The following is a 23,359-nucleotide window of genomic DNA, read 5'->3' as shown; positions in this document are numbered from 1 at the left end:
TAAGGTAGGTACATAAGGTACCTACCTAGTAGTTTTCTGCATGTTGGATTGGGGCCTTCCCTTTTGCGATCTTGCCTCCTTTCAATCCGCATAAATGTGGCCAGCGCCACGAGCCACACTCGTTGTAAAATGCCCCATAGCCGAGTGGCTTGCCACTTGGTTCTTGCCGACGACTGGCTGCAACGTCCGGCACCCTGTGCTGCACCATTTACAAGGAACCATCTCAACGACTTACTACTCGTGCATGCTGTAAGATTACCTACCAAGCTACCTTGCCTAGTTGCTAGGTAGGTAGGTAGGTACCCACGAAAATAAACACCGGGCATGAAAATATACCATCAAAATTGTCCGGTATAGCCAAGAGACTTGGCGGGAGGGTGAATGGAACGTACGACAGTCATTTGTGTCCTACGATCTGCGGTATCTAATCAAGCAATCACTGCCCAAGTCTTGAAAATATCTGGGATGTGAGAGAGAAGAAAAGTAAAACATTATCACCCGACCGTGGGTTCCCGTTTCATCATTGGTTGATTAAAGGCAGCGTGCGAAATTCAACCATCTCTTGGCTTACCGATTTAGTCAGGTCATTCGGCATCTGGAACTTCGTTAGCACGCGCCATTACCGGTAGTAGCATACTTACTACTTTGCTTGGCAAGCTTGGGTTATAGTCCATCAAAATACTCCGTATTACTGGATGCATAGCCGTGCATAACTCCTACAGAAGGAGGGGGAAGATCAACAACCCTCCATTCCATGAAAACAATGGGACGAATGCAACTCAACTTTTTCTTTTTTTTTATATTTTTTTTTCCCCCCGAGAAGGTCAGCTAGAGTGTCCGTCCCATATTTCATCAGGTGAGCGGGGGCATATGTCAAGTTATCCGATGCTTCATGATTCATTCTGGTTGTTTTGTTTTTCTTCCGCAAAGAAATGACTTTTCTTAGATTCAAATTCCTGCCGTAATCATGACAGATGCCTTTGTCATTCCATGGGCGTGTGCATTTGTTACGTCTCTCAAAATTCCTCCGAACCCAATGCTCCGAACTGTTGGAACTTTTTCAGCACTTTCAACGCCAAGACCAATTCAAATCGGATTAACAGGGCAAATTTATTAATTAATAGGATAACTCGTTCCTCTCACGCTTTCATAAGTCGTCAACATCATTCCAACAAAAATATAAGTGCCTCCCAGTATGTGCCAGGAAGCAGAAAAGTATACACGCAAAGCTTGACGGGGTATTCTTTGTGACCAAGACCAATCATTTGGCTCTTGGAATCCATCACAAACACCGAGGCCCGGTGACATTTCCCATTTGTGTCGTGTCTTCCCTCAAGCGGCAAGGTTGACAGAAACTGAGGTGGTGGTGGTAGTGGTCGCCGAAGCTGGTGGTGATGTGCTGTAGATATCCGGTCGTGTAGCCCGGTCGGGGGTCGCCAAATCCGTCGTTATTTCGGGCACAGATATGGTAGCAGCGGCTCTTGCCTCCAACTCGCGCCTCCTCGCCAACAAGCTTTTGAATGCCCCAAGGCACTGCAGCAGGCTCTCCTCATCGGCTGCACAGAAACGAAAGCGTTTTTCTTCCGTGATGATTTGCAGGCAGTGCCTCTTTGTCTTGCTGATAGGGTCTAGGTCGACCACGTTTAGGATCGAAGACAGTGGCAGAACGAGGTGTGGCGAGTATTCGGACGAGTCCCGATATAAGATCAAATTTCTGGGTCGCACAACTGCCCATGACTTTTTCCACTGTCTCAGGCCACCCTTGGAGCGCAAGAACCACATCTGCCCTTGCCACATGACGCGATCTGGGTCCTTTTCTGGAGCAATGCCGCTAGAGTTACTCCCTACCCTTCCGCCAAGATTCGGACGGTCCTGTAGCGGGCTGGACGGAGACTGCTGATTAACGCTCTCTGCCGACTTGACCATGTAGCGGCTGGGCACATCGAGATCTGAAAGGTCCGAGTGGGAGGCCAACTCATTCCCCGACAATCCTGAAGATTCGCCAAGATGAGAGGCCCGGCGCTCATACTGACGGCCTACCGGATTGCGGGCAATGACACGTTCCTGAATCTCTGGCGAGCTTGCCATCATGCGCTCCCGCTCCAGCAACGCCCCGTTCGTCTTTGCCTGCTCTGTGGAAGATACAATGCCGTATGACTCTTGCCTGACTACAGGACTTGCAAGAAAGATCTCGTCTTCCTCCTCCTCGATCCGGGCATCTTGACGAACCGCCTCAACCCAATCCTGGGCATCCTTGGACGAGGGAGCTTGGAAGTATATGTTTTTTGAGGGTGAAAAAAGCCCAAACATGTTGTGGCGCTTCTGCTTTGGATCCTTAAGGAGCGTGACGGCTGTCAGGTCGGATAGGTATATTTTATTCCGTAGTTTGTCTTCTTTATCTGATTTGTATATCGAAAGTGTATTTGGTCTCATGACCACGTAGACGGTTTTCCAAGACTACGATTCGTACAGTCAGTATTGTATGCACAAGAAAACGAACAATATCCACGCAAGAGAAGAGTTGATGCTTGTGCAATCAAGGGGCCTCACCCTGGTCTTGGTCCGCTTTTGAAGATAGCCACACTTGATGACCCGGTCAAAGTCAAAGCATCCATTTTGGTTCACTGGTGAGAATGTTTCCAGAGCAAGCTGTGAGCGAAGTCGCGATGCAAGGTCGGACGATATAGCCATTGAGTGCTGAGACCTTGACAGAGCTTGACTGCTGGCCACTGTCAACTTTGCCCCAATGCTGTCCATAGGCGCAGCTGTCTGCACGTCGACCATGGTTTCAAGCAGGACACTAAACAAGTTCCTTTGCGGTTTCAGGGGAGCCACAGGAGTAGCCAGAGGTCGGCAGCAGACGCACCGTCGTCGATGACGGGATAGAGGTCAAGCCTTGATCTAAACTGGACGAGATTGAAAAGACGAGACAGGTTGTAATCGGCATTGGCGCAAGTTGCGCGCTTATAGGCAAAACCGGGGGGACGAAGACGGAGCTAATGCGGATGCTCAACGACGTGGCGGTCAAGTCGAAGGACCAGGCCGGCGTTACAGCGGAGGCGCTCGAATTTTTGAATTTGTTTGGCTAAAACGCGCCGGTACACCTGCGCCTAACGGCGCAACGAAGCTATCTTTTTTGGGTCGTGGCGTGTGCGTGCAGAACAAACCTGGCTAGCTGGGAGCCAGTGTCGTCGGGGGCGCGCACCGACGGTCAACGAACGGTGGGTATTGTCTTGTGGAATTAAGAGAGTGTAAAAAAAAAAAAAAAAAGTTGATGGCTGGGAAAATAAACCAATGGTGGAGAGCAAATAACCAACTGCAGGTGGTTCCAGTAAGAAGTAGGGGGTCTGGCTGGGTTATATCCAGAAAGAGGCGGTTGGTGGGTGAAAAGAAAACATTACTTTGACAAGTGGCATGGTATTCCTCATGAATCAGCTGTTGCACATATTTTTGGGGGCAGGCGGGATGGTCGGGGTAGAGTAGAGTGAGGAGGAGCTCTAAATTGAGTTGTGATTGAGTTGATTGTTCTTTGAGACGAACGCGGGTGGCTTTGCTTTGCACGCATCGAAGATGAATCACACTAAAACAACCCCAGCAGGCAAGCAGCTGGGAATTTTACCTCCTGGCCCGCTTTACCGCCCAGAAAATCCCATTCTAGACTCGAATTGCCGACGAGTGGTCGGGGTTTTCCTTGGCAGGGTGCCCTGGGGATGCAAAGGAGTGGGGAAACTCAGGAGAGCTTTTCTCACGCCGCAAGATGCAAAATCCCAGCTTGCCCGATGATGGCTTTGTCTGATGTTGTAGTAACCTTTTTTTCATTCTTGGAACATGGGGCGCGAGGGGGCAAGGGGTGGGTGGTCTCCCCGGTCGGCGAAGGCTGTTGTTCAATTGAATGATCGTCCGTCCTGGCGGAAATTGTCTTGACAAACACGTTCATGCCATCACCAGAATATGCTAAAAACGAAGCCATCTGGGCCAGCCTACCTGGTCTACCAGCACATGCACGATAGGCACTGTGCTGTAGGTACCTTACTCAACCATTAAAAACCCGGCTTGGAACGTTGGGGGCTGAACTAGCGCCCTAGGTAGGTACTTTCGTAGCTCCTCGGTCACTAACAATTCATTGATAGATTGCAATGTTTCTGCATCGTAGTATGATGAAATCGGCGAGCAACTAAGTACAGTATGATCCAAATATCATTTCCCCCACAGATGGCATGGATTTAAAACTGCTCTCTCGCCGTCGTAATCGTTCCTTCGTTCATTCATTTAGGCACGCAGTAGAATTATGACGAGAGGGATCTACATACACGGTGCTGGGGGTATGCTACTTTAGGTACTTATCGATCTGACTTTGCGCTTCCCGTCTACCGGTATCCCCTGCAGAGTGCAGACCAACATGTTGCAATTATAGATGCCAAGATGAAAGAAGCATTTTCGTTGCGATATGGGCATTATCGACCTAAAAAAAAAAAAAAAAAAAAAAAAATTGACCCAGACCAAACCCTTTTAGGCGTCGGCAATATCTCGTAACTTCCTTGCTCTTAACGTTAATTACGTACGAATTTCTCTGCGTCGTCTATATTTATTTTACTATAATTATTTAGGCATTCGTCATTGTGTCGAGCATCCTATTTCTGAGCAGTCTCGACGACGAACGAATACAACGCTGCTTGGAGCCTAACAGCTGGAGATTGTGGTCACTTACCTGCAAGGTGTAGGTACCGGGAAGATACCGCGTTCTGGACTAGTTCTAGTTCTAGGTCTAGACTAGTTCTAGTCTAGTTCCGGACTCAAGTCTGTCTACCTAGTCTATAGATCCAGTATGACATTAAATGGTCTTCCTGCCACCTTTTATTGCAGGTCAAGTGCCACCGCATCATCTACCAGCACCGCGAACAACGTCAACATACACATCCATATATCATCATGGACAGCCTTGTAATTGTAGATGTAGATCTGACGCTCTTCTAGACATTGCATTCGCACGTAATCGGCCTTGAGTCGTAACTGCAAAACAATACGGAGTAGCTTCCCTCCACCATACGATTGCTTTTCCATGCAGCCCGTGTTTGTGGGGCATAAATGTCCGTCAACCCAGGACCCTTGAAAACTCTGCCGATGGACCCGATTCAAGGTGAAGAGAGGTAGTTAATTATACGTACATCGTATGTGCTTTACCTTGTGAATATACCCTAATGTACCTGAGTACCTATATACGGAGTAACTATATACGGAGTAACTATATACGGAGTAACTATATACGGAATAAGTACCCATGAGGTAGATACGAACCTTAGGGCCTGATATCATATCAGCGACTTTAATACGGCTTCTGTGATGGCATTTTCCATCGTGGATAAAGTTTTGCTGCGTAGAGCAATTTGTCTCGCTAACTCTTTCCAAATATTTTCTGCCGTCTTCTATAGCCCGCCTACTTTCAATATCAATATTGGTGTCTTGTACGACATCGACCGCGTTTTCATTTCAGCCTAGTGTGTGGTAAGATAGCACATGGCAGTTCAGGCACGTCCCACATCCACAATGCATGCAACCGGCGAGAACTGTACGAATGTTCCACGCTCATCCAATGCCTGTCTATGTGGTCTTTGGATGACAAGTACATTCCAGTTACAAGACTAGTGAAAATGTGTAACTTTGTCAGGCAAACTCTGGATTACTTGCCCTCTGCTGAAAAATGAATCGAGATCAATGGGTGAAGATAAAAATAAAACCAATCAATGGAGTATTTTATCCGATCTTTTGACCATGACGGCCTAGAACTAAATGTAGACCAATTTGACCTGCATTCCATTGCACTGCCATCTGGGTTTCTTGCGCCACCTCCACTATCCTATCAATTATTGCCCACTAAACCCGCCCACCGCCCGTATCAAAACAGCCCACCTAACCGTAGCATCGACTTTAGTCAAGCATCAAGTCCCTGCCTGCTAAGACATTCAAGCCCGTGTCTGAGAACTTTGACAAAATTATCAGCATGGTGGAAAAAGCCGACGTGGGCTTTGTCGATGGCAAGCCATGCAAACGATGCAAGGAGAGTCCAGCTATCCAAGAAATTCGGACTGATGCTGTTTGTGGGTGCGCATGCAAATTTAGCTGTTGGGTTTTTTTTTTTTTTTTTTTTTTGAGAACGTCGCCACGTGCAATATAACCAATATCATCACCACTGTTCCCATAACCAAAAACTCACATAATTCTGCTGTGCATCTCCCGTACATTTACCGTACAAGCTAACATAATAACTACAGATCATGTTATTGCTCCTTCATTCAAGTCAAGGCAGCCAAGCGGCTCGAGGTCCTGACCCGTGAGAGCAGGGCCAGCGGCGCCACCAAGCGGGGCAAGGCCGACTATACTGTCGGCCTGTCGTTCGGCCCCTCGTCCGCAGCCACGGTGCAGCTCCTTGACGTGTTTGAAGGGCGGCGCGCCGAAAAAAACCAGCGCCCGCCCACCACAAAGTACACGCCGATAACGACCAAGATCCATGTGGTCCACGTCGACACCAACCTGCAGGCAGCAGGCGCCGCCCCGCCTCCCTCGGACCTGCTTCAGCGCTGGGCGAAGAGGTATCCGAGGTTTGCCTTTCGCAGCGTGCCCCTGACCGCCGCGATCGGGCTGAGTAGCATCGACTGGACTGCGCTGCCGGCCTTCAAGCAAGGATGCCCGCCCGAGGAGCAGCTGAGGCACCTGTTTGACAACCTCCCGTCGGCGACGTCGGCCGCGGACCTCACGCGGCTCTTTGTGCGGCACATACTCATGGCCGAAGCGGTCAGGGAGGAGTGCTGCGCGCTGCTGCTCGGCAACAGCACCACGTCGCTGGCGGCGCTGACGCTCTCTGAGACGGCCAAGGGCAGGGCCTTTTCCCTCCCGTGGCTGATCAACGACGGGGCGCATTCCATAGCCGACTACTCGCATGGGTCGACAGACGCAGAGGGTGCAGGCTCGCACACGATGCTGGTGTACTTTTTGGTACGAGAGCTCTACCGCAAGGAGCTCACCACGTACACTGAGCTGGCGGGCATGGACACCAGTCTCATCATCGACGACGCTTCCGCCGCCAACCCCGTCATCTCGCATAAATATCAGACCATCGACGACGTTATGACGCGTTATTTCAGGGAGGTAGAGGAAAATTTCCCATCCGTCGTGGCAAATGTGGTTCGGACGACCGCAAAGTTATCGAGAGATGAACCAAGTGAGAGGTGTGGTCTCTGCGGCGTGGCCATCGACGCCACGGGTAACGAAAGATGGGCAGGGGAGATGGGTGATATCACCGACGGAGATGTCAGCGCACAAAGAAGCAGCAAGCTATGCCATGGATGCCAGAGATCCGTCAATGGGTAAGCAAGACATCAAATAGACGAAATGAAGATTTTTTTTTTAAAAAAAAAACAACAAGGCTTTGGGGGTATATTCCTATCCACCACCGCTAAGCCTAGAATCTGTACAACCCAACCCTGAGCAACGGTCTATACCATCTCGTCATTACCATGATTTTATGCACCGTGTACAAATGCGCTTTTCTAACGCCAAAATCCATCGGCGACGCCCCCGTCGGTTCTGCATGAGGAAACTTCTAATTACACCCTTTATATTCCCTGATACCGATGTCACAAGGCCTCGGTTGGCAAAACCCGGTTTTCTAACTTCTTGATCAGCTTGTTCGTTTGTTCGGCCAAGCTTAGTGTGATGATTGTATGTGGGAGAATACGGGCGAGATGTGGCAGAAATCCCTTGTAGATGGCAGAAACACCCTCGGTCCGGACTGTCTTTGCAAAGCAGTCAAGTGCACCGCTGTAAAGGTTTCCAGTCTGGTTGTACATGCGAGACATAATGGTGTCTGTACCAGTAGAGATTGTAAGCACCGGCCCATTATTAACAGGACAAACTAAGCAACTGGGAACAGAACTGGGGCCCCTTTCACGACTTACCTGGCGGGTGCATAACGCAGCAGACGACAAAACCGCTAGTCGTGCTGCTTGCGAGGTGAAGTGCCGGCCCCTCCTCCATGCCCAAATGCTTGACAAGGCGTCTCTTGGCAAAGAAGTATGTCGGGAGCTGGACAGAACTGCCGAAGCCGGTCCTGATCATGGCAGACCCCACTCCGCGGTACATGCCCTTGACTCCTTCTGCGCCGTATATCTGTCGCATTCCATCCACAGCGTTCTTGTACTCGTGTTGTGTCCCCACGGGCAGAAATGGCGAATAACTCTGCAATCTCGTCTTGATCAAGAAGAAGGGGCTTCCGGCAGCGGCACCGATAATACCGGAGGAGGCACCACAGAATATGTTTATGCCCAGGCTCTGCTGAGTCTTGTCCTTGTAGAAAAGGCCTGTCAGGGTTTGGCGCATCGGCTCGTAGAAGCCCAAGCGGCAGCCGTTAAGCAGAACTTGATAGACATAGGCGCAGCTGATGCCGCGATAGATGCCCCTCAGGCCCTCGTTTCGGACGATGACGGAGACGCCATGGAAGGGTCCGCGGTAGAAGTGAGGCTGATGTCCCTTGTCTCGGAGTTCGCCCTGCAGCTGCATGCTATTGTGTGTCGTTCGGATATTCCTCAGTCTTCTAGGCCCCACGGAATACGCGACTGGAGGAGGGAGGCGCTGTCTCCGTTCCAATCGAAAGAGGATAGGCAAACTGGCGCGGCATCTTACCGAATCTTGACCGTCTCGAAAGGATGTGTGGCAGTCACGGCGCCGCAGCCAGCAATGGCGCCGGCTATAAAGGCTCTGGGCGCATTCGGGTTTCGTTAGTCATATTTGCTGGAATTGCCTCCAATGCGGTAAGCAGTCCGTTGAACACAAATAAGGAAGGCACTGCAGAACTTTGCTCAATCTTGCATGTGGACTAGGAAGCGCGCAGCCCGTCATACAACATACCCAGCCGTGGTCGACATGATGAATTATCCTTGGCGTGTAGGCTTTTAGTTGATTTTTTTTAAGTAACTCCTGATGTGCCTTTATTTTTTTCCGGGGGAGAAAACGCCAGCTCGGAGGGCAACCTTGAGTTCCGATGACGGCCAAGCCTCAGCTGCTAGTCTAGTGAAGTTGAGATTTAACAGGATGAGCGAAACGAGGATGCGCCATCCGTGACAGTGTATCCCTCGCAAGCTCGAGTCAAACGAAAATAAAAAAAAAAAAAAAAAAAAAAAAACAAAAAAAAAAAAAAAAAAAAAAAAAAAAAAAAAAAACCCAATAATATCTGTCACCGCATATTTTTCAGGGCCCCAAGGCAGGGGACATTTTAGCTGTTTGACTCGATTCTTTTCCTTCAACGATGCGAGGTGACCTGTCTCTCTCGTCAGCACAAGTGCGCATAGCAGCGGTAATCGGAGCACCCCGAACAAGGATATGGGTGCTTTGCGTCAGGGCACTATGGGGATCGGGCTTGGTGGATCTACGTCTACAGCCAATGATGAGCTCAAAAATCCAAAAGAGTTCCACCCGTCGCTCCACGGGGCCGGCCTGACGGCGGAAAGAGCTCATTTCGCAAAAGCTGTTGTTAACTGTGGGATACAACGTCATGCTTTAGTGTCAAACAAACTCCAAATAGTGGTCTTCAATCAATCCACCCAAAATTCCCCTGGACACAATTGCGTGTCCCGGAGCAGCTCATATTGATTCGAGTAGACAAAAAGGTGATGGAGGTGGACATACCAACCGTAGGCACTCCTACAAATGGGGGTGCATCACTCCTTGGATCTACCACTGGCGGCACCACTGAGCTCCAACAAATATTATCTACATTCAAGCCCACCAGGTTATTTCGCCGCAAAGACCTCAGACCGGACAAGCCGCCGCCGCATGTCCTCTCACTGGACTTTAACGACCCAGGCGACCTCTGCATGACCTCAGAGAGCGACGAGACAATCCAGCTATACAATGTTCGGGAAGGTCGACATGACAAAAGCCTCGCCAGTAAGAAATATGGCGTGAAGCTGGCCAAATTCACACATAGTGGTACGAGTATAATATACGCCAGTACAAAGCAAAACGGTACGTTCGTTCCGGTCACCAGCCCCATCATGTATGTGCGTGCGCACCCCGTTACTGACTCCTCACTTTTTTCCGCAGATGCCATCCGATACCTTGAAACATTCGATAATAGCTTCATCAGGTACTTTGAGGGTCACAAAGACGCGGTAACCAACCTCGAAATGCACCCTGGAGGTGACAACTTTATATCGGCAAGTCGCGATAACACCGTGCGACTCTGGGACATCAGGTCTAAGAACGCTGTTGGCCAGCTGTTCCTCAACACACCCTACCTGCTGGCTTGGGACCCGTCGGGTGAGGTTTTCGCCGTTGGATCCCCGAGGAGCGGTACCATCTTGCTCTACGACTACAAAAACTACACCAAAGCCCCATTTGCAACCTTTGACATTGTAGAGGCCTGCAAGGAGGTGGACCCATCGCGCCTCCTACAGGGCTGGACGAAGTTGGAGTTCTCAAACGACGGCAAATGTATCCTGCTCGGTACCGACGGCGCCGGGCACCTTCTTCTGGACGCCTTTGACGGCAAGCTCAAGGCAAACCTGCGCAAACCGGACTCGTGCACCTCGCGTGTGGCTCCGGGTGAAGGAAGCGGGCACGGTGATGTCGAGAGCAGCGGCGACTGTTGCTTTACGCCGGATGGGCGGTTCGTCATGGGGGCAAACAGGGGCCAGAACGTATCGGTATGGGACGTCAATGGGGCTGTTGGAGAAAACAAGAGGATGGAGCCGGCTTTCACGCTCGAGGATAAGAGAGAGGCCGCGGTGTTGGCGTTCAACCCCCGATTCAATTTCTTTGCCACTGCAGACCGGGACTTAATCTTCTGGATGCCAGACCCTTATGTTTAATCAGGTGGAGGGAGCTGCTCTTATTTTGTTTTTATTTCAGCTCTTTGTTTGTTTTCGCCACATGCACGGTAGATACCCAGGGATTCGGCGCTTGATACATACTATGGGATTGCATAGATGTTTGCTCATAGAGGACTCCTATGATAGCTATGGTTAACATGAATGAAGAAAATTTATACAATTTATAGGAAAACTGCATCATATTATGAAAAGTCTGTGGGCAAAAGGTATGACTATAAGAAGCAGCGGATAAATTTGGTGATATAATTAAATACTTGGTAGGAAACCAGGGACGGTGCCCACTGCGAACACCAGGTGGGTCGGTGTTGAATGGTCTCTTCATTAACCCCCCGCGGTCGGTAGTATGCCCCACTACATGCGATTATGCAGTCGAGTTGCCAATCAAGCTGTCGCGACCCGAACAAAACCGACGGTGTGCCAGCCAAGAATGTACACAGATACCTACTCCAGGTGAAACGCTTGGTCTGCGCTCTCGGTATCTGGAACTTCTTTTGCCACCCAAGATGCCCATCTTCGCAACAAGCCAGGAATGGCTTCATCAGTCACAGCTCCTCCTTGAGGCCCGTCCAGCAACGGTAAGTTTTCGTCCTCGACCGATCCAAAGAAAAAAAAAATATTGGAGGGTTTCCATGTAGTTTTCCTGCGATTGGGCCGCCTCCGAACCGAAAAATCAAACAGAGAGTCACGCTGACCTGTCCTTATCGATCGGGGAAAGACGAGGATAACAACGCGCTACTCGATCCGCAAGGCTGAGCAGAAACCGCACAAAGACGGCGAGGCCCTGCCGGACGCAAAGCCGCCGCGGGCCAGGCTCGTTCTCAAGACTTATGACGATGCCAGCGGCGCGTGCCTCAAATACCGCACCAGCAAGGCCGCCGAGGTCTCGCGCCTGATTCAGATGTTGGGGAGCCTGGGGAGAAGACAGGCCGCCCTCCCGCCCAGGGACGATGGGCTGCTCGAGCCTGCAGGTGGCGCAGCGCCGACGCCGATGGAGTCCGAAGCGGCGGTGGGTGCTGCTACGACAACGCCCCAGCAACAACCGGCGCAACAGCAAGGAGGTGGAGGGGGCGCGAAGGGTAAGAAGAAAAAGGGCAAACGATGAATGAGATGGCCGGCCAGGGATAAGGGCTAGGATTAGCATATAAGTACCTGGGATTATCCTCAGACTATGCTTGCGCGTATCGCGCACTTGGCGCAGCCTATTTACGTCTAGAACCAGATAGTGGACTACTTTGCAATCGCAATGGCCGCTAGATAGACAGCAAGAGTTGAAAGCGAAAGCTGGATCCAGGTATGACCTGAGAAAACACAACACAAGCAGGGTGAACCTCAAGGTAGCTATCCTAATAATTTGATCCTAACATTATCTTAAAACTTGTACATGACTTGCGTCCCGATGACCATGTCGGCCTTCCATCCCGCTATCCTTACCATAAGCCGTTGATCTCAAAATGAGTTCGAAATGAAAATCCCTCCAAGTATTCGCTCAAACGCCTTAAACGCCCTCGATGTGAACCGAGCCGGTCCGCCAGTAATCCAACAGAAAAAGCAACTATGTATCTAAATAGGGCTGGGTGTCTAAGCCCGACAAGCGAGTCTAATGCTTGAAGGCGCCTCAAAAACCTCCCATGCCATGCATGCGACGGGGGCCTGCCGAGGCCGAATAGAAGTATGGGTATAGAAGCGTAGAAAAACAAAGAAAACTTCACATCAGGACAACTAAAAGTCGTCGTCGAAGGTAAAGTCTCCCGAGTTGCTGGCCTCAGCCTCTTGCGAAGTGCTGGTCTTCTCGTCGACAGGTGCTTTCTTGGTGCTGGCCATGACACCGGCCTTTTGGTACTCGCCTACACGCTTCTCGAAGAAGTTGGTCTTGCCACCCAGTGAAATGTTCTCCATGAAGTCGAATGGGTTGGTGGAGCGGTAGACCTTCTCGTTTCCGAGGGCGACAAGAAGTCTGTCAGCGACAAACTCAATGTACTGCTTCATAAGGTTGGCGTTCATGCCCAGGAGGGCGCAGGGCAAAGCCTCTGTAAGGAACTCTTGCTCAATCTTGACAGCGTCGACAACAATCTCCTGGACAATATCCTTGCTGGGCCTGTTGTTCAGGAGCGAGAACAGGAGACAGGCAAAGTCGGTGTGGAGGCCTTCGTCACGGGAGATGAGCTCGTTTGAGAAAGTCAGGCCGGGCATCAAGCCACGCTTCTTGAGCCAGAAGATGGAGGCGAAAGCACCGCTGAAGAAGATGCCCTCGACGACAGCGAAAGCGACAAGGCGCGTGGCAAATGTCGACTTCTTGTCAGTGATCCACCTCAGAGCCCAGTCGGCCTTCTTGCGGATGCAGGGGACTAAGGGGGTTTGTTAGCATGGGTTGAACTATAGGATAGGTGAGCCTCAAGGATGACGTACTAGTGTCAATGGCGTTGAAGAGGTACGTGCGCTGCGCGGTCTCCTTGATGTATGTGTCGATCAGGAGCGAGTAGGTCTCGGAGTGGATGTTCTCCATCATGATCTGGAAGCCGTAGAAGCAGCGCGCCTCGGGAATCTGGACTTCGGCGCTGAAGCGCTCAACCAGATTCTCGTTGACGATGCCATCCGAAGCGGCGAAGAAGGCGAGAATGTGCGAGATGAAGTACTGTTCATCTTCAGTGAGCTTGTTGTTCCAGTCGTGGAGATCCTTAGACAAATCAATCTCTTCCGCGGTCCAGAATGAGGCCTCGGCCTTCTTGTACATCTGCCACACCTATTTTGATGAGCTTCGGTTAGCGGGAATTCAGCGCGACCGCGGTGAGGACGGGTGCTTATCTACTTACTTCAGAATACTTGATGGGGAACAGAACGAAACGTTGGGGGTTCTCCCGGAGAATAGGTTCGTCGATCTCAGGCGCCTTGATTGTTGGGGTAACGGCAGGCTTCTCTACAGGCTTGATGTCCTTGGCGAGGGGCTTCTCTACCGTCTCCTCGGCAACGGACTCTGTGTGGGGCTGGTTCTCTTTGTCGGCGACGTTGAAGTCAAGCTTCTTGACGGGTGATTCCATCTTGAAAGACTCAATTGCAGAAGCAGCCTGTCGTAGGTAGCAGTTAGAGACATGTTTTTCGGGATTAGACAAGGAAGAGTGGGATGGTGGCGCGTACCTGCTTGCTAGGAGTCGTCTCGATCATTGTGGTAGTGGGGGAAGAGTACAACCAATAATTCTTGATGTAGATGAAACAATGTCGAAGAGGAGAATCTGGTGCGTGAATATGAAGTCGGAGCAAGAATCTAAAACTTTGAATTGGAAATGTTTGGTTGTGAGTTGGAAGGAAGAGTGGAAGATGATCGAGCTTTCGAGGTTCTTGAAGGCCTTCTTATGCCACTTAACGCGACGTACGGTAGAGCACGAACACCAAAAACGACAGGGATGTTACGCGTCTTAGCGTGTTCAATGTGGGTCTAGTCGCGAGAAATCAGTTTTAAACCCCTGTAAGCCCACTTTACCATCGCCCGGCCAAAGCTCGTAACTACGAAAGTAACTTTGTACCCCTAGTTGCCGTCAGGTTTACTTTTTATTTCATTCCGCTGCGACACGTCCGCCAGGCAACCAGGAGATGGATGCCTGCCGCTTTCATGTCCCGCAGATCGATAATCACGCGAGAACTCCACTCTTTCTTGCTAGAATTATTTATCCGATCAAAAAACGCGTAGCTAGCTAATGGTTTACACAAACCTGACAAACTGTTATAAAGCAAACATGTGGGACTTCGCGGCAAGGTGTAGAATCAAGATGTCACCTTTCGTGAACTTTCAGACAAGTAAATCCGGCCAAGCCAGGCATGTTCCCAGGAAGGGATCAAAAAGTGACCGAGGAATGGAGATAGTAAGTAGTGAATAATCCAAACAGTAGAATGGTTACGTAGTAGGACAGTGGCAAGTAGGTAGGAAGCTAGATGGGACGGTTGAGCGGATAGGAAGCACCAAAAGTCTGAGCGCCGTCATGGACATCTCTAGCGTTTTGAGAACATGATCATGCTTGCATTAAATTATGAACATTAAGTACCAATACTACAAGACAAACTGCTGATGCGTCTCTCTAACATCAGAAATGGGCATTCAATCATGAACTATCATCAATGCCCGCTGCAAACAGTGACAAAAACAACGCAAACCCACGCAACTAAACCAGCACCTTTCTCTCCTCATATGCGGTCTCGACGGGTACGACCCTCAGCAGGCGTAGGGGTGTCGACGGTTTCACCTCCACGGCCAAAGAACTTCTTCTTGGCTGGCTTAGGTGGGGCGACTGAAGCAGTTGCGGCAGATGAAGATGGTTGATTTTCGAGATCTGCGGGATCTGATATTCCACGCTTGTTCATCTCGTCGTACTTGTTGACCAGGTAGAGCTCCAACAACCATGCGTTGCGAATGTTGGCCCTATAGGCCGCATCGGCGATATCCCCTACAAAGGGAACGAGACCAATGACAAAATCCACCAAGATATTGAAAACCATGCGGGATAAAATTGCCAGCGGCAAGCCATCGTCAACTTTCATCTACATGAAATTGAATTAGTTGACCTGACGACGGCGGTGGGGTTGGAACAGCTACTTCGTAGATTACTTACGCATTTCTTGACAAGGATCAGGGCCATAAGCGCGTCCAGGACATCACCAATGGCAGGGACTAGGCCGATGACAGAACTCCAACCGAACCTGATGCCACAGAAACTGAACAGGCTCATGTCGAGATGATAGGCACGGCTGCGGACCCCTTTAAGGACCTGCGCATCATTCTTGCTCAGACCTTTGGGAATCGGCTTCTTCCCCTTCTTTTTGTAAATGATCTCGGTCTTGCCACCTTTGTGCACCTCGATCTCTTCATAGTCGTAGAAGGGATCCTGTAGCGGTGTCAGCAAGTCTCGAACACCAAGTGTTGTACCATGTTTTTTTTTTTTTTTTTTTTTAACGGTATAAGGTAGAAAGACCCACCTGTGAATTGGTATTCATCTTCATCTTGTCCTGCAAGGCGCGCTTGGCAGCCAGCTTAAAAAGGAACGCAGCCATGGCGGGAAGCTTGCCTAGCTCGTCTGGAACACAATAAAACTGAGTCGGGAATGTGGAGAGCTCCTTGGCAGAGGGGCTATACCTCTGCTGCTACTTTGGAGAAGAGAATGCGAAGTAAAGGGGATTGCTTAGAACTAGAAGCAGCTGGGCAAACTTGCTTGGGGGGGTTTGCAGTTTTATCTGCAACCAAGTCAATGCCCAAATGTGTGGTGGCTGCTGGCTGAGTACTATTGGCTGGGTGGCGAAAGAATGCGTTCGTCCAATACTTCCAGGAGGCCGCCTGGTCCCGGTTTCTTGTTCAGTTGGTCGGTAGTTGAATCACAATGTGGAGAATCGTCACCGTACCTTAGACCACCTGAATTGGGCGCAGAGAACTTAATTAAAAGGTGAACAAGTCTAGACAGAATGCTTGGTGCTGCCTCTCGCTGCCTTTTGACTGTCTGTTTCAGTGTATCATGCTCTACCCGATGACGATGCACTTCAACCGTGCATTGGCTTTTTTTTCTGGCAAGTTTGAATCCCTATTTCAGGTATGATGTCACTTGTAAAAGTACTCCAGCACAGTACTGTATGCCATTCGCCAGTCGTGACGTCGGGCGCAACCGACGATTCGTTATTAGTTGACCCACTCCTTACCAGCATTGAGGGTGGCACAATTTAAATGTGGCTGATACACACATGTGGCTTGATCATCTGGACTTTCTGTGGCTGAGCATGTACGTCGATGTTGGGCAAGCCTGGGCAACCAGCCATGTTCTAGAACTAGCGACGAATTGAAAAGGCTGAGCATCCAAACCACAACCCACACAACTGCGGCAGATCGCCGGCTTTCTGGCTACGACATTCGTCTTGCTTCGCACCAATCAACAAATCGACTCTTGTTGTAGGCGCTTTTATCTTGAGACGTTACCGCATCAATCAAGACAGCTTGCGCCTCGTCGCGACCCGATTGCGCTACCAGGGTGTACCGAGGCAGCTTGACGCGCCGTCGAGCACACCTCAATAGCTCGAGGGGCCTGAACAACAGATTTTGAACTTGGCTTTCCTCCCCGTGGATATGCCCATAATATTATCACCCGTAACAAAATGGCGGAACCAAAAATGGAGTTAGAGGACTGTGAGTGCAACATAATAGCAATCGCATCTGTTGGTGAAACATGATTGCTTCTTAACGTGATCAATTGGAACCCATAGATGGACCGGATGTACGTATATGTATCATTTATGCTGACCGGAATTCTCAGGGTTGGACGATCTTTGCGTGCGCTTTATCATCAACCTGCCCGCAGAAGATTTATCGTCGGTGGCGCGAATATGCTTCCAAGTCGAGGAAGCGCAATGGTTCTACGAGGATTTCATCCGTCCGCTGGACCCAACACTGCCGTCCATGTCCCTGCGCAGTTTCTGTCTGCGGATTTTCCAGCACTGCCCACTGCTCGCCTCTTTCCCCGTCGAAAACCACATGCGAGCCTTTGAAGAATTCCTGCAGTACAAGACTCGCGTTCCAGTGCGGGGCGCCATCATGCTCAATGAGGCCATGGACTCGACCGTACTGGTCAAGGGTTGGAAGAAGGGTGCGAACTGGAGTTTTCCTAGGGGAAAGATCAACAAGGACGAAGACGATCTTGACTGCGCGATACGTGAGGTCTACGAGGAGACCGGCTTTGATATCAGAGCCGCCGGTTTGGTTCCCAAGACCGACGAGGTCAAGTACATAGAGATCAACATGCGCGAGCAGCAGTTGCGGCTCTATGTCTTCCGAAATATTCCAATGGACACCCACTTCGAGCCGAGGACCAGAAAAGAAATTAGCAAGATCCAGTGGTACAAGCTCTCTGAGCTCCCAGCCTTCCGAAAGAAAGGCAATCCGCACCAATACGACGCGGCGGCTGCATCGAACGCGAACAAGTTTTACATGGTGGCTCCCTTTTTGGTGCCTCTGAAGAAATGGGTTGTTCAGCAAAAGAAACGGGATGGCTCGCGGGCAGCCGGCTCCAGTCTTGCTGCCCAGCCCATTCACGAGGAGGGCGTCACGGAGGATGAGCTGGGAATGCACGTTGACCATCATGTTCCCCAGCAGACCGCCGCAACACCCGCCATTGAAACATTTGAGGGTGCCACTCGGGAGCTGCAGCGGCTGCTCCAGGTGCAACCTTCGACTCAGGGACTGCAAGGGGTCCCAGGGGGCCAGGCGCCGCCCGACCCAGGTCAAGACAAGGGCAATGCGCTACTGGCGCTTCTTCAGGCCGGACCTACCGCGGGTGCCGCGCAGGTGCATCCACCATCTAACCCCCCGCCCCATACTCCTCTAGACCATATCCTTTCAGGTGTCCCTGCTGCCCAACCGCCGACACCTCATCATCACAACCATATTCGACCGATGCACCACCACGTACCTCCTCCGGACTTTCCACTGGGGCTCCAGGTAGCAGAAAACCAACACATGCCCCACGTGGGTCGATTTCCCGGGCAGCCCGCTGGGAATAATGGATATGGTCAGGGACATATCCCCTCGGCAGACCGCGCCTCTGCCTCTGGTCAATTCCTAGGCGGCCCCGGCCACGCTGGACCATCTGCAGCAGGTGGGGCATCGAACCCAGCAGCATTTGCTCACCAACTTCCGCAACATTTCCTTCCTTCGGGCCCAAGCCATCAAGCATACACCAAGCCAACAGAGAATGTAGCTCCGGCCCCGCAGCTAAGTACCCATTCCATGTCTCTCCTTAGTGCCTTGAGGGGAAATACCACCCGGCCTACAGACAGCGCACCAGCCAACCCGCCTGTGCCTGAGCCCACATCCCAAGTCATGCAACTCTCGCAGACGACCACCACAACACAGACATCTCAGCAGTTCCTAGACCAGGCATTAAGGATGGCTGGATCCCCGAGGCCCGTCCAGTTGGATGTCCAGGCACAGACGTCGGCACAAACGCACAAGAACGCGCTTCTGGGCATATTCAAATCTCCGACCCCAAATTCAGCAGCACGTCAAGGAGCAACCCCAATCAGCAACTTGGACGGTACAGGGTCGTCACCGGGATTACAGTTCGCAAACCCACCTCAACCTCAAGCAGTGAGCTCCACAGCCGAAACCATTCGAGCTGCAGCACAGACCAGTGGTGGGCCGATTCAGATGGACCCAAACCTACACTTACCATTCGGGGCGCTCAAGCTTCTCAGTCGTCCTCAGGGATTAGAGCGCGGTAGTGCACCTGATCCTGCTCTGGCTTCATCATATGGCTCGCAATCCTCTCACTCCGCGATGAACAGAATACACCGGCCAGTCTCTGTAGGAAATCAATCATCTGCAACAGCTAGCCATGCCCACTTCTCAGGGCAGCAGCCTAATATAGCACAGACCTCTCAGGCATATCTCGGGAATCCTGTGCCCAACAGGACGCCTTCGGCGACCGGAATGCCGGGTTTCTTAGGCCAACAGCAGCAGCAGGCAGCTAGACGTCCATCCCAGGCGACACCTGAGCAAAAGACGTTGCTTTTGTCGTTGTTTAGCAAGCAACAAACACAGCAAGTGCCCTCAGGAGCCGAAAACTCGGGCAAAGGCAAGGAAATTCCCATGTCTCTTCCACTCGCAGATCAGACCGCGCGACCCCTCTCTCGTCCCGCGGTACTCGCGTCTGCTTCGGGCGAAGGGTCGAGAAGTGGCCAACCATCTCCCATGGGTAGTCAAACACCCATATCTCCTGCAGACAGGAACTTTTTGCTTGGGTATCTGCAGTCTGTCTCCAACACTGCAACAAAGTAGGTTTCAAATTCTGGGCTCTTTTCTGGGGTATTCGGAAAAGAAAAAACAAAGGCGGGTGGGGGGAAAGGTTTCTTGGGTTTACGGTAGGCTTTTGTTTTCTCTTATAAGTTCGGAGCTGGCTCATTTAGGGGAATCATACATCTTGGTTATACTGGGCATTACCTGAGCAGTCAAGCATGTTAGTGTTGAGCGCTTTCCAAAGCGGACGATGCTTGTATGCGTGTTTCTTGCAAGTTTTGGCAGGGAATTTTGATGAACGAGCACATGTTGAATTCAGGCAGCATGTTGTCTTCATGTAAATAAACCATTGATATTAAATCTTATGACAGCCCAATTGTAATGATTAAAACTGGACTCTTGTGGGCATAGACATCGAAAGCTTCCAACCTAGTCATTACTCTCGCCAAATAGCAATCTAGTTGGCCCAATAAGACAAGCATTATTACCCTTCGGCCGGTTGTTCCGCAGCCAGCCTGTCAATAGCGGCGTGGAATCAAGGTGACAATCGAAGGTTACATGATCAACAATACACAAGCCGCAAGCCGCAAATAGTTAGAAAATGGGTATCCGAAACTCCGCAAAACCGCCCAGCCAGTCATACCACCAAAGACCTCTACAAACAAGAGGTACGGTGGTTCAAATCCCATTTTTAACCTCGTCAAAAATAATAATCATCTTGAAGCATTTCCTGGGGAAAACAACACAAGTCCCCCAAGACCAAAAGCTCCAAAGCCATAAAATCCGTACAGTTGTGTTGAGAACAGGGAAAAGAAAGCTCATTGAGTAATTTTAGGTGGACATTTAGGCACCAACCCCGATAGACCCTTTGGCCGCAGCATAGTTCTGCTCGGATTGGTCCTCGTCTTCCCCGTCCATGCTCAGGAGCTTGAAGCGATTGGCAACCGCACTCACGTGTCTCTTTGCAGGTGGTGGGTCTTTTCTAGTGTTCACTGGTTGAACACGATCGAGTGGCTGGGCGCACTCATCCACGTCCCCTGGGTTAAAAGCTGGATTAGTTCCGAGGCCAAGAGGATACGAGTAGCTAGCTCCACTTGTGTATTGGGCTCGACTTACACTCAATCCTGCAGTTTTTGTATTTGCTAAATTTCCAGTCAGCCTTTAGCCATAGCAAAAATGAGGAAAACAAAGGATCCGGATTGGTTTCCAGCCCCCCCCCCCCTCTCTCTCTCTCTCAACTTACAGACGACTCATCATGCAGGTCTTTGCAACTATGCAATTATGAACTGAGTTGAGGCTTATGAAGCAACTGCCACCAATGAAAGTTACTTTGACAACGGCCAGGTTGTGGATGTGGTCAAGATCGTCACGGATGCTTGCCTCGGTTGTGTCCGAATCATAGCGACGCAATACAAGGTTTCGCGTGGCTCCGTTCCCGATTTTGCTCGCAACATGACCGGAAAGGGTGAACTGACGGTCACTCCAACGCACTTCTATCCTCTTATGCCTGATATATAGGTCATATCTTCGGCAATGGTCAAAGAAGGCTCGCGCGTCGGCAGAATGGAGGAAGGAGACGGTGGCAGAGCGATCATGAGCCCGTACAAATATATCAAGCAAGAGACCGCCCCTGACTACACCGGTGATGTCCGCATGGGTTGTGGCGTCGGGAAGGCCGATCAGCTGGATAGTTCGCATGCATTGCTTCTCATAAGCCGCCTTCTCACCGTGGTCCGGGTATAGCTGCTGGCCGTGGATGTCGGCATCATCTGGAGTCTCAGCCGAGTACGATAAACCATCTTGGCCACCATCAGCATCTGCCCAATCTGGCGATCCCTCAAAGCCAACAGTTGAGTGAACTGCGGGACCCGTATGAGGTTTGTTGTGTCCATCGCCAACCTCGACTAATGGCCTCCGACCTGCGTGCGTTGGCCGAGGCCTCGGAGGCATGTGGGGCGGCGCATTGTCGTAGTGAGCTGGCAAGGTCCGATGTTCCTTCTGAGGGTTCGACTGGGGCGGGGAAGTGAATGCATCATCCTGGATAGAGTTTGTGGCATCGTCCTGGCTGAGGAGCTGTCATCCGAAGTAACTTTACGTCAGCTTCTTTGCTCTCCCCCGAGAATCCATTGACATCCACTCGATATCAGAAAAAGGGATTCCAAATCGCATATTGTCAGGGGGGGAAAAAATTTAAAATTTAAAAAATTCGTGACTGGGGAACGAGGCATACGTTTATAGTGTCCTCCCCAACGCCGCCACGAAGCAGATTTTGGCGGAGATTTGCTGCATGCACAGAAATGCACATCCATGTCAGTCGGGCGGGCCTAGCGTGACTCGCATAGTCTCCGATTTGATCTATAAACTCACCGTAACGTCTCGCCGTTCGTTGCAGAGCCTCGTGATCTGCGCGAGACACTATCAGGGCATCGTTGGGCAAAGAACGAGACACGGGCACGTCAGAGGGTTGCTTGGATTATTCATGGCAAAGGTCAGTCAAGCCTCAGGGGTGGCTGAAGAACACAAGGCGCATGACGCCGGAATCTCTAGCGGCCGGGAGCCGGGAGCAACTCACAAGTTGACCACTGTCAATGTTAGAGGGGCCCAGGTCAGAGGAGGTCAGCACGTTAACCACTATTTGGGAGTACCGCGCGACACAAGGTTGGCGCGGTCCCACTGTTGGGCAGATCTCGAGAGCTATATTTTGCTTACCGGCGAACTAGAGTCTCAAAAAAGCGTCGCTCAATGGTGACGGTTGAAGCAATATCTGGCTCCATGTTTATTTTGTTATGGAACTGCCAAGATTCAGAGGAGAGATAAAAGCAGTTAGAAAGAAGGTGTTTATGGTCAAAATTATGAATGGAAGTTCAGGTGGTGGAAGGTGACATAAAATGCAGATGGCTTGGCAGAGGTGCCTGCCTGCTGCTCATCTAAAATTTTCGCAAAAAAAAAAAAAAAAAAGTTGGTCACTTTCTCCGATTTGATTCTCCCTCGCTTTCTCGTCCTGTCTTTCCTTAATGCCTTCATGCTTATCTCTTCTACCTAGTTCTAGTTTTCTGGTAAAAAAAACGCTGCCTCCCTTGGAGTCTACCTGGGAATCCTGACCAACTGGACAAGAGATCGAGGCTGCCCTCACGTGTCCCTACAGTAAACACACGGTACCTACCTACAGACCATGTAACCCCAGACCAGCGCGTTTTCAATTTTCAGCTGCGGTCCCGCAGGTCAGCCCAAGAGATTGATTGGGTCTAGCTTTTGGTAAATGCCGCCGCTGTACTCTTTTCCGTAACAAGCATAGGTAGTTTTGATGGTGGCAATCTCACGATTCCATTTCAACACGAATCCTTTTGGGAAGAAAGCGAGCCGGGCTGGCAACGAAGATCTGACAGTGTCGTAAAACCCGAATTGGCTGAAACTGACACGCTGAACACCAATGGCGTAAATTGCTGTTTCTTGTTTGATTGATTGTGCCCATACTTTTCAAGCCCTATTTGAATTCATTCGGCACCTACTCCGTATAAAAGAATTTGGGCCGGCTAATATTTCTTTCTATCCACTCTGCAAGTGTCAATATCGTCTCTTTTCTTGGTCTGCATGCAATAGTGCGGGCCTTCCCGCTGGTTTTCTCAACGTCTCGTCCGTTACATTAGTTACTTTAAGATTCGTTTTGACGGGTGATCCAGCCAACATCCGATCCCTGGTTTTGCATGTGTTCATCCTA

The 23,359-nt window shown here is 50.6% G+C and overlaps 9 protein-coding genes across 9 annotated transcripts; 4 read left to right on the top strand and 5 right to left on the bottom strand.

The window, feature by feature from the left end:
• Positions 1-872: 872 nt before the first annotated feature.
• On the bottom strand, positions 873-3,444 carry PgNI_09824 (uncharacterized protein). The gene is made up of 2 exons (XM_031129806.1): positions 2,551-3,444; positions 873-2,457 (listed from the first exon to the last, which is right to left on the bottom strand). Exons 1-2 carry the CDS (start codon positions 2,782-2,784, stop codon positions 1,333-1,335), a joined length of 1,359 nt encoding a protein of 452 aa, XP_030977803.1. The 5' UTR covers positions 2,785-3,444; the 3' UTR covers positions 873-1,332.
• A 2,493-nt stretch (positions 3,445-5,937) lies between these two features.
• Positions 5,938-7,443, top strand: PgNI_09823 (uncharacterized protein). The gene is made up of 2 exons (XM_031129805.1): positions 5,938-6,099; positions 6,270-7,443. The coding sequence occupies exons 1-2, from the start codon at positions 5,999-6,001 to the stop codon at positions 7,363-7,365; spliced, it is 1,197 nt and encodes a 398-aa protein (XP_030977809.1). The 5' UTR covers positions 5,938-5,998; the 3' UTR covers positions 7,366-7,443.
• PgNI_09822 (uncharacterized protein) lies at positions 7,395-9,165 on the bottom strand. The gene is made up of 4 exons (XM_031129804.1): positions 8,902-9,165; positions 8,677-8,751; positions 7,953-8,554; positions 7,395-7,861 (listed from the first exon to the last, which is right to left on the bottom strand). The coding sequence occupies exons 1-4, from the start codon at positions 8,916-8,918 to the stop codon at positions 7,632-7,634; spliced, it is 924 nt and encodes a 307-aa protein (XP_030977807.1). The 5' UTR covers positions 8,919-9,165; the 3' UTR covers positions 7,395-7,631.
• Positions 9,166-9,576: 411 nt separating this feature from the next.
• On the top strand, positions 9,577-11,119 carry PgNI_09821 (uncharacterized protein). Its single transcript, XM_031129803.1, has 2 exons — positions 9,577-10,017; positions 10,096-11,119. The coding sequence occupies exons 1-2, from the start codon at positions 9,663-9,665 to the stop codon at positions 10,860-10,862; spliced, it is 1,122 nt and encodes a 373-aa protein (XP_030977810.1). The 5' UTR covers positions 9,577-9,662; the 3' UTR covers positions 10,863-11,119.
• Positions 11,120-11,209: 90 nt separating this feature from the next.
• PgNI_09819 (uncharacterized protein) lies at positions 11,210-14,231 on the bottom strand. Its single transcript, XM_031129801.1, has 5 exons — positions 14,016-14,231; positions 13,694-13,945; positions 13,290-13,623; positions 11,590-13,228; positions 11,210-11,450 (listed from the first exon to the last, which is right to left on the bottom strand). Exons 1-4 carry the CDS (start codon positions 14,040-14,042, stop codon positions 12,603-12,605), a joined length of 1,239 nt encoding a protein of 412 aa, XP_030977612.1. The 5' UTR covers positions 14,043-14,231; the 3' UTR covers positions 11,210-11,450; positions 11,590-12,602.
• On the top strand, positions 11,387-11,985 carry PgNI_09820 (uncharacterized protein; the record flags this gene model as incomplete). The annotated part of the gene is made up of 2 exons (XM_031129802.1): positions 11,387-11,458; positions 11,599-11,985. The coding sequence occupies 2 exons, from the start codon at positions 11,387-11,389 to the stop codon at positions 11,983-11,985; spliced, it is 459 nt and encodes a 152-aa protein (XP_030978129.1).
• A 567-nt stretch (positions 14,232-14,798) lies between the features above and the next one.
• PgNI_09818 (uncharacterized protein) lies at positions 14,799-16,199 on the bottom strand. Its single transcript, XM_031129800.1, has 3 exons — positions 15,846-16,199; positions 15,482-15,754; positions 14,799-15,410 (listed from the first exon to the last, which is right to left on the bottom strand). Exons 1-3 carry the CDS (start codon positions 15,918-15,920, stop codon positions 15,057-15,059), a joined length of 702 nt encoding a protein of 233 aa, XP_030977587.1. The 5' UTR covers positions 15,921-16,199; the 3' UTR covers positions 14,799-15,056.
• A 526-nt stretch (positions 16,200-16,725) lies between these two features.
• Positions 16,726-19,683, top strand: PgNI_09817 (uncharacterized protein; the record flags this gene model as incomplete). Its single annotated transcript, XM_031129799.1, has 2 exons — positions 16,726-17,037; positions 17,165-19,683. The coding sequence occupies exons 1-2, from the start codon at positions 17,007-17,009 to the stop codon at positions 19,681-19,683; spliced, it is 2,550 nt and encodes an 849-aa protein (XP_030978384.1). The 5' UTR covers positions 16,726-17,006.
• On the bottom strand, positions 18,479-22,632 carry PgNI_09816 (uncharacterized protein). The gene is made up of 7 exons (XM_031129798.1): positions 22,351-22,632; positions 22,214-22,223; positions 22,009-22,108; positions 21,872-21,924; positions 20,885-21,714; positions 20,758-20,783; positions 18,479-20,678 (listed from the first exon to the last, which is right to left on the bottom strand). The coding sequence occupies exons 1-7, from the start codon at positions 22,413-22,415 to the stop codon at positions 20,485-20,487; spliced, it is 1,278 nt and encodes a 425-aa protein (XP_030977575.1). The 5' UTR covers positions 22,416-22,632; the 3' UTR covers positions 18,479-20,484.
• Between the last annotated feature and the right edge of the window lie 727 nt (positions 22,633-23,359).

The sequence above is a fragment of the Pyricularia grisea genome, assembly GCF_004355905.1.
Source record: "Pyricularia grisea strain NI907 chromosome Unknown Pyricularia_grisea_NI907_Scaffold_7, whole genome shotgun sequence".
Taxonomy (NCBI): Eukaryota; Fungi; Ascomycota; class Sordariomycetes; order Magnaporthales; family Pyriculariaceae; genus Pyricularia; species Pyricularia grisea.
Note: the sequence above shows the minus strand (reverse complement) of the source record. Positions and strands in the feature narration are given on the sequence as shown.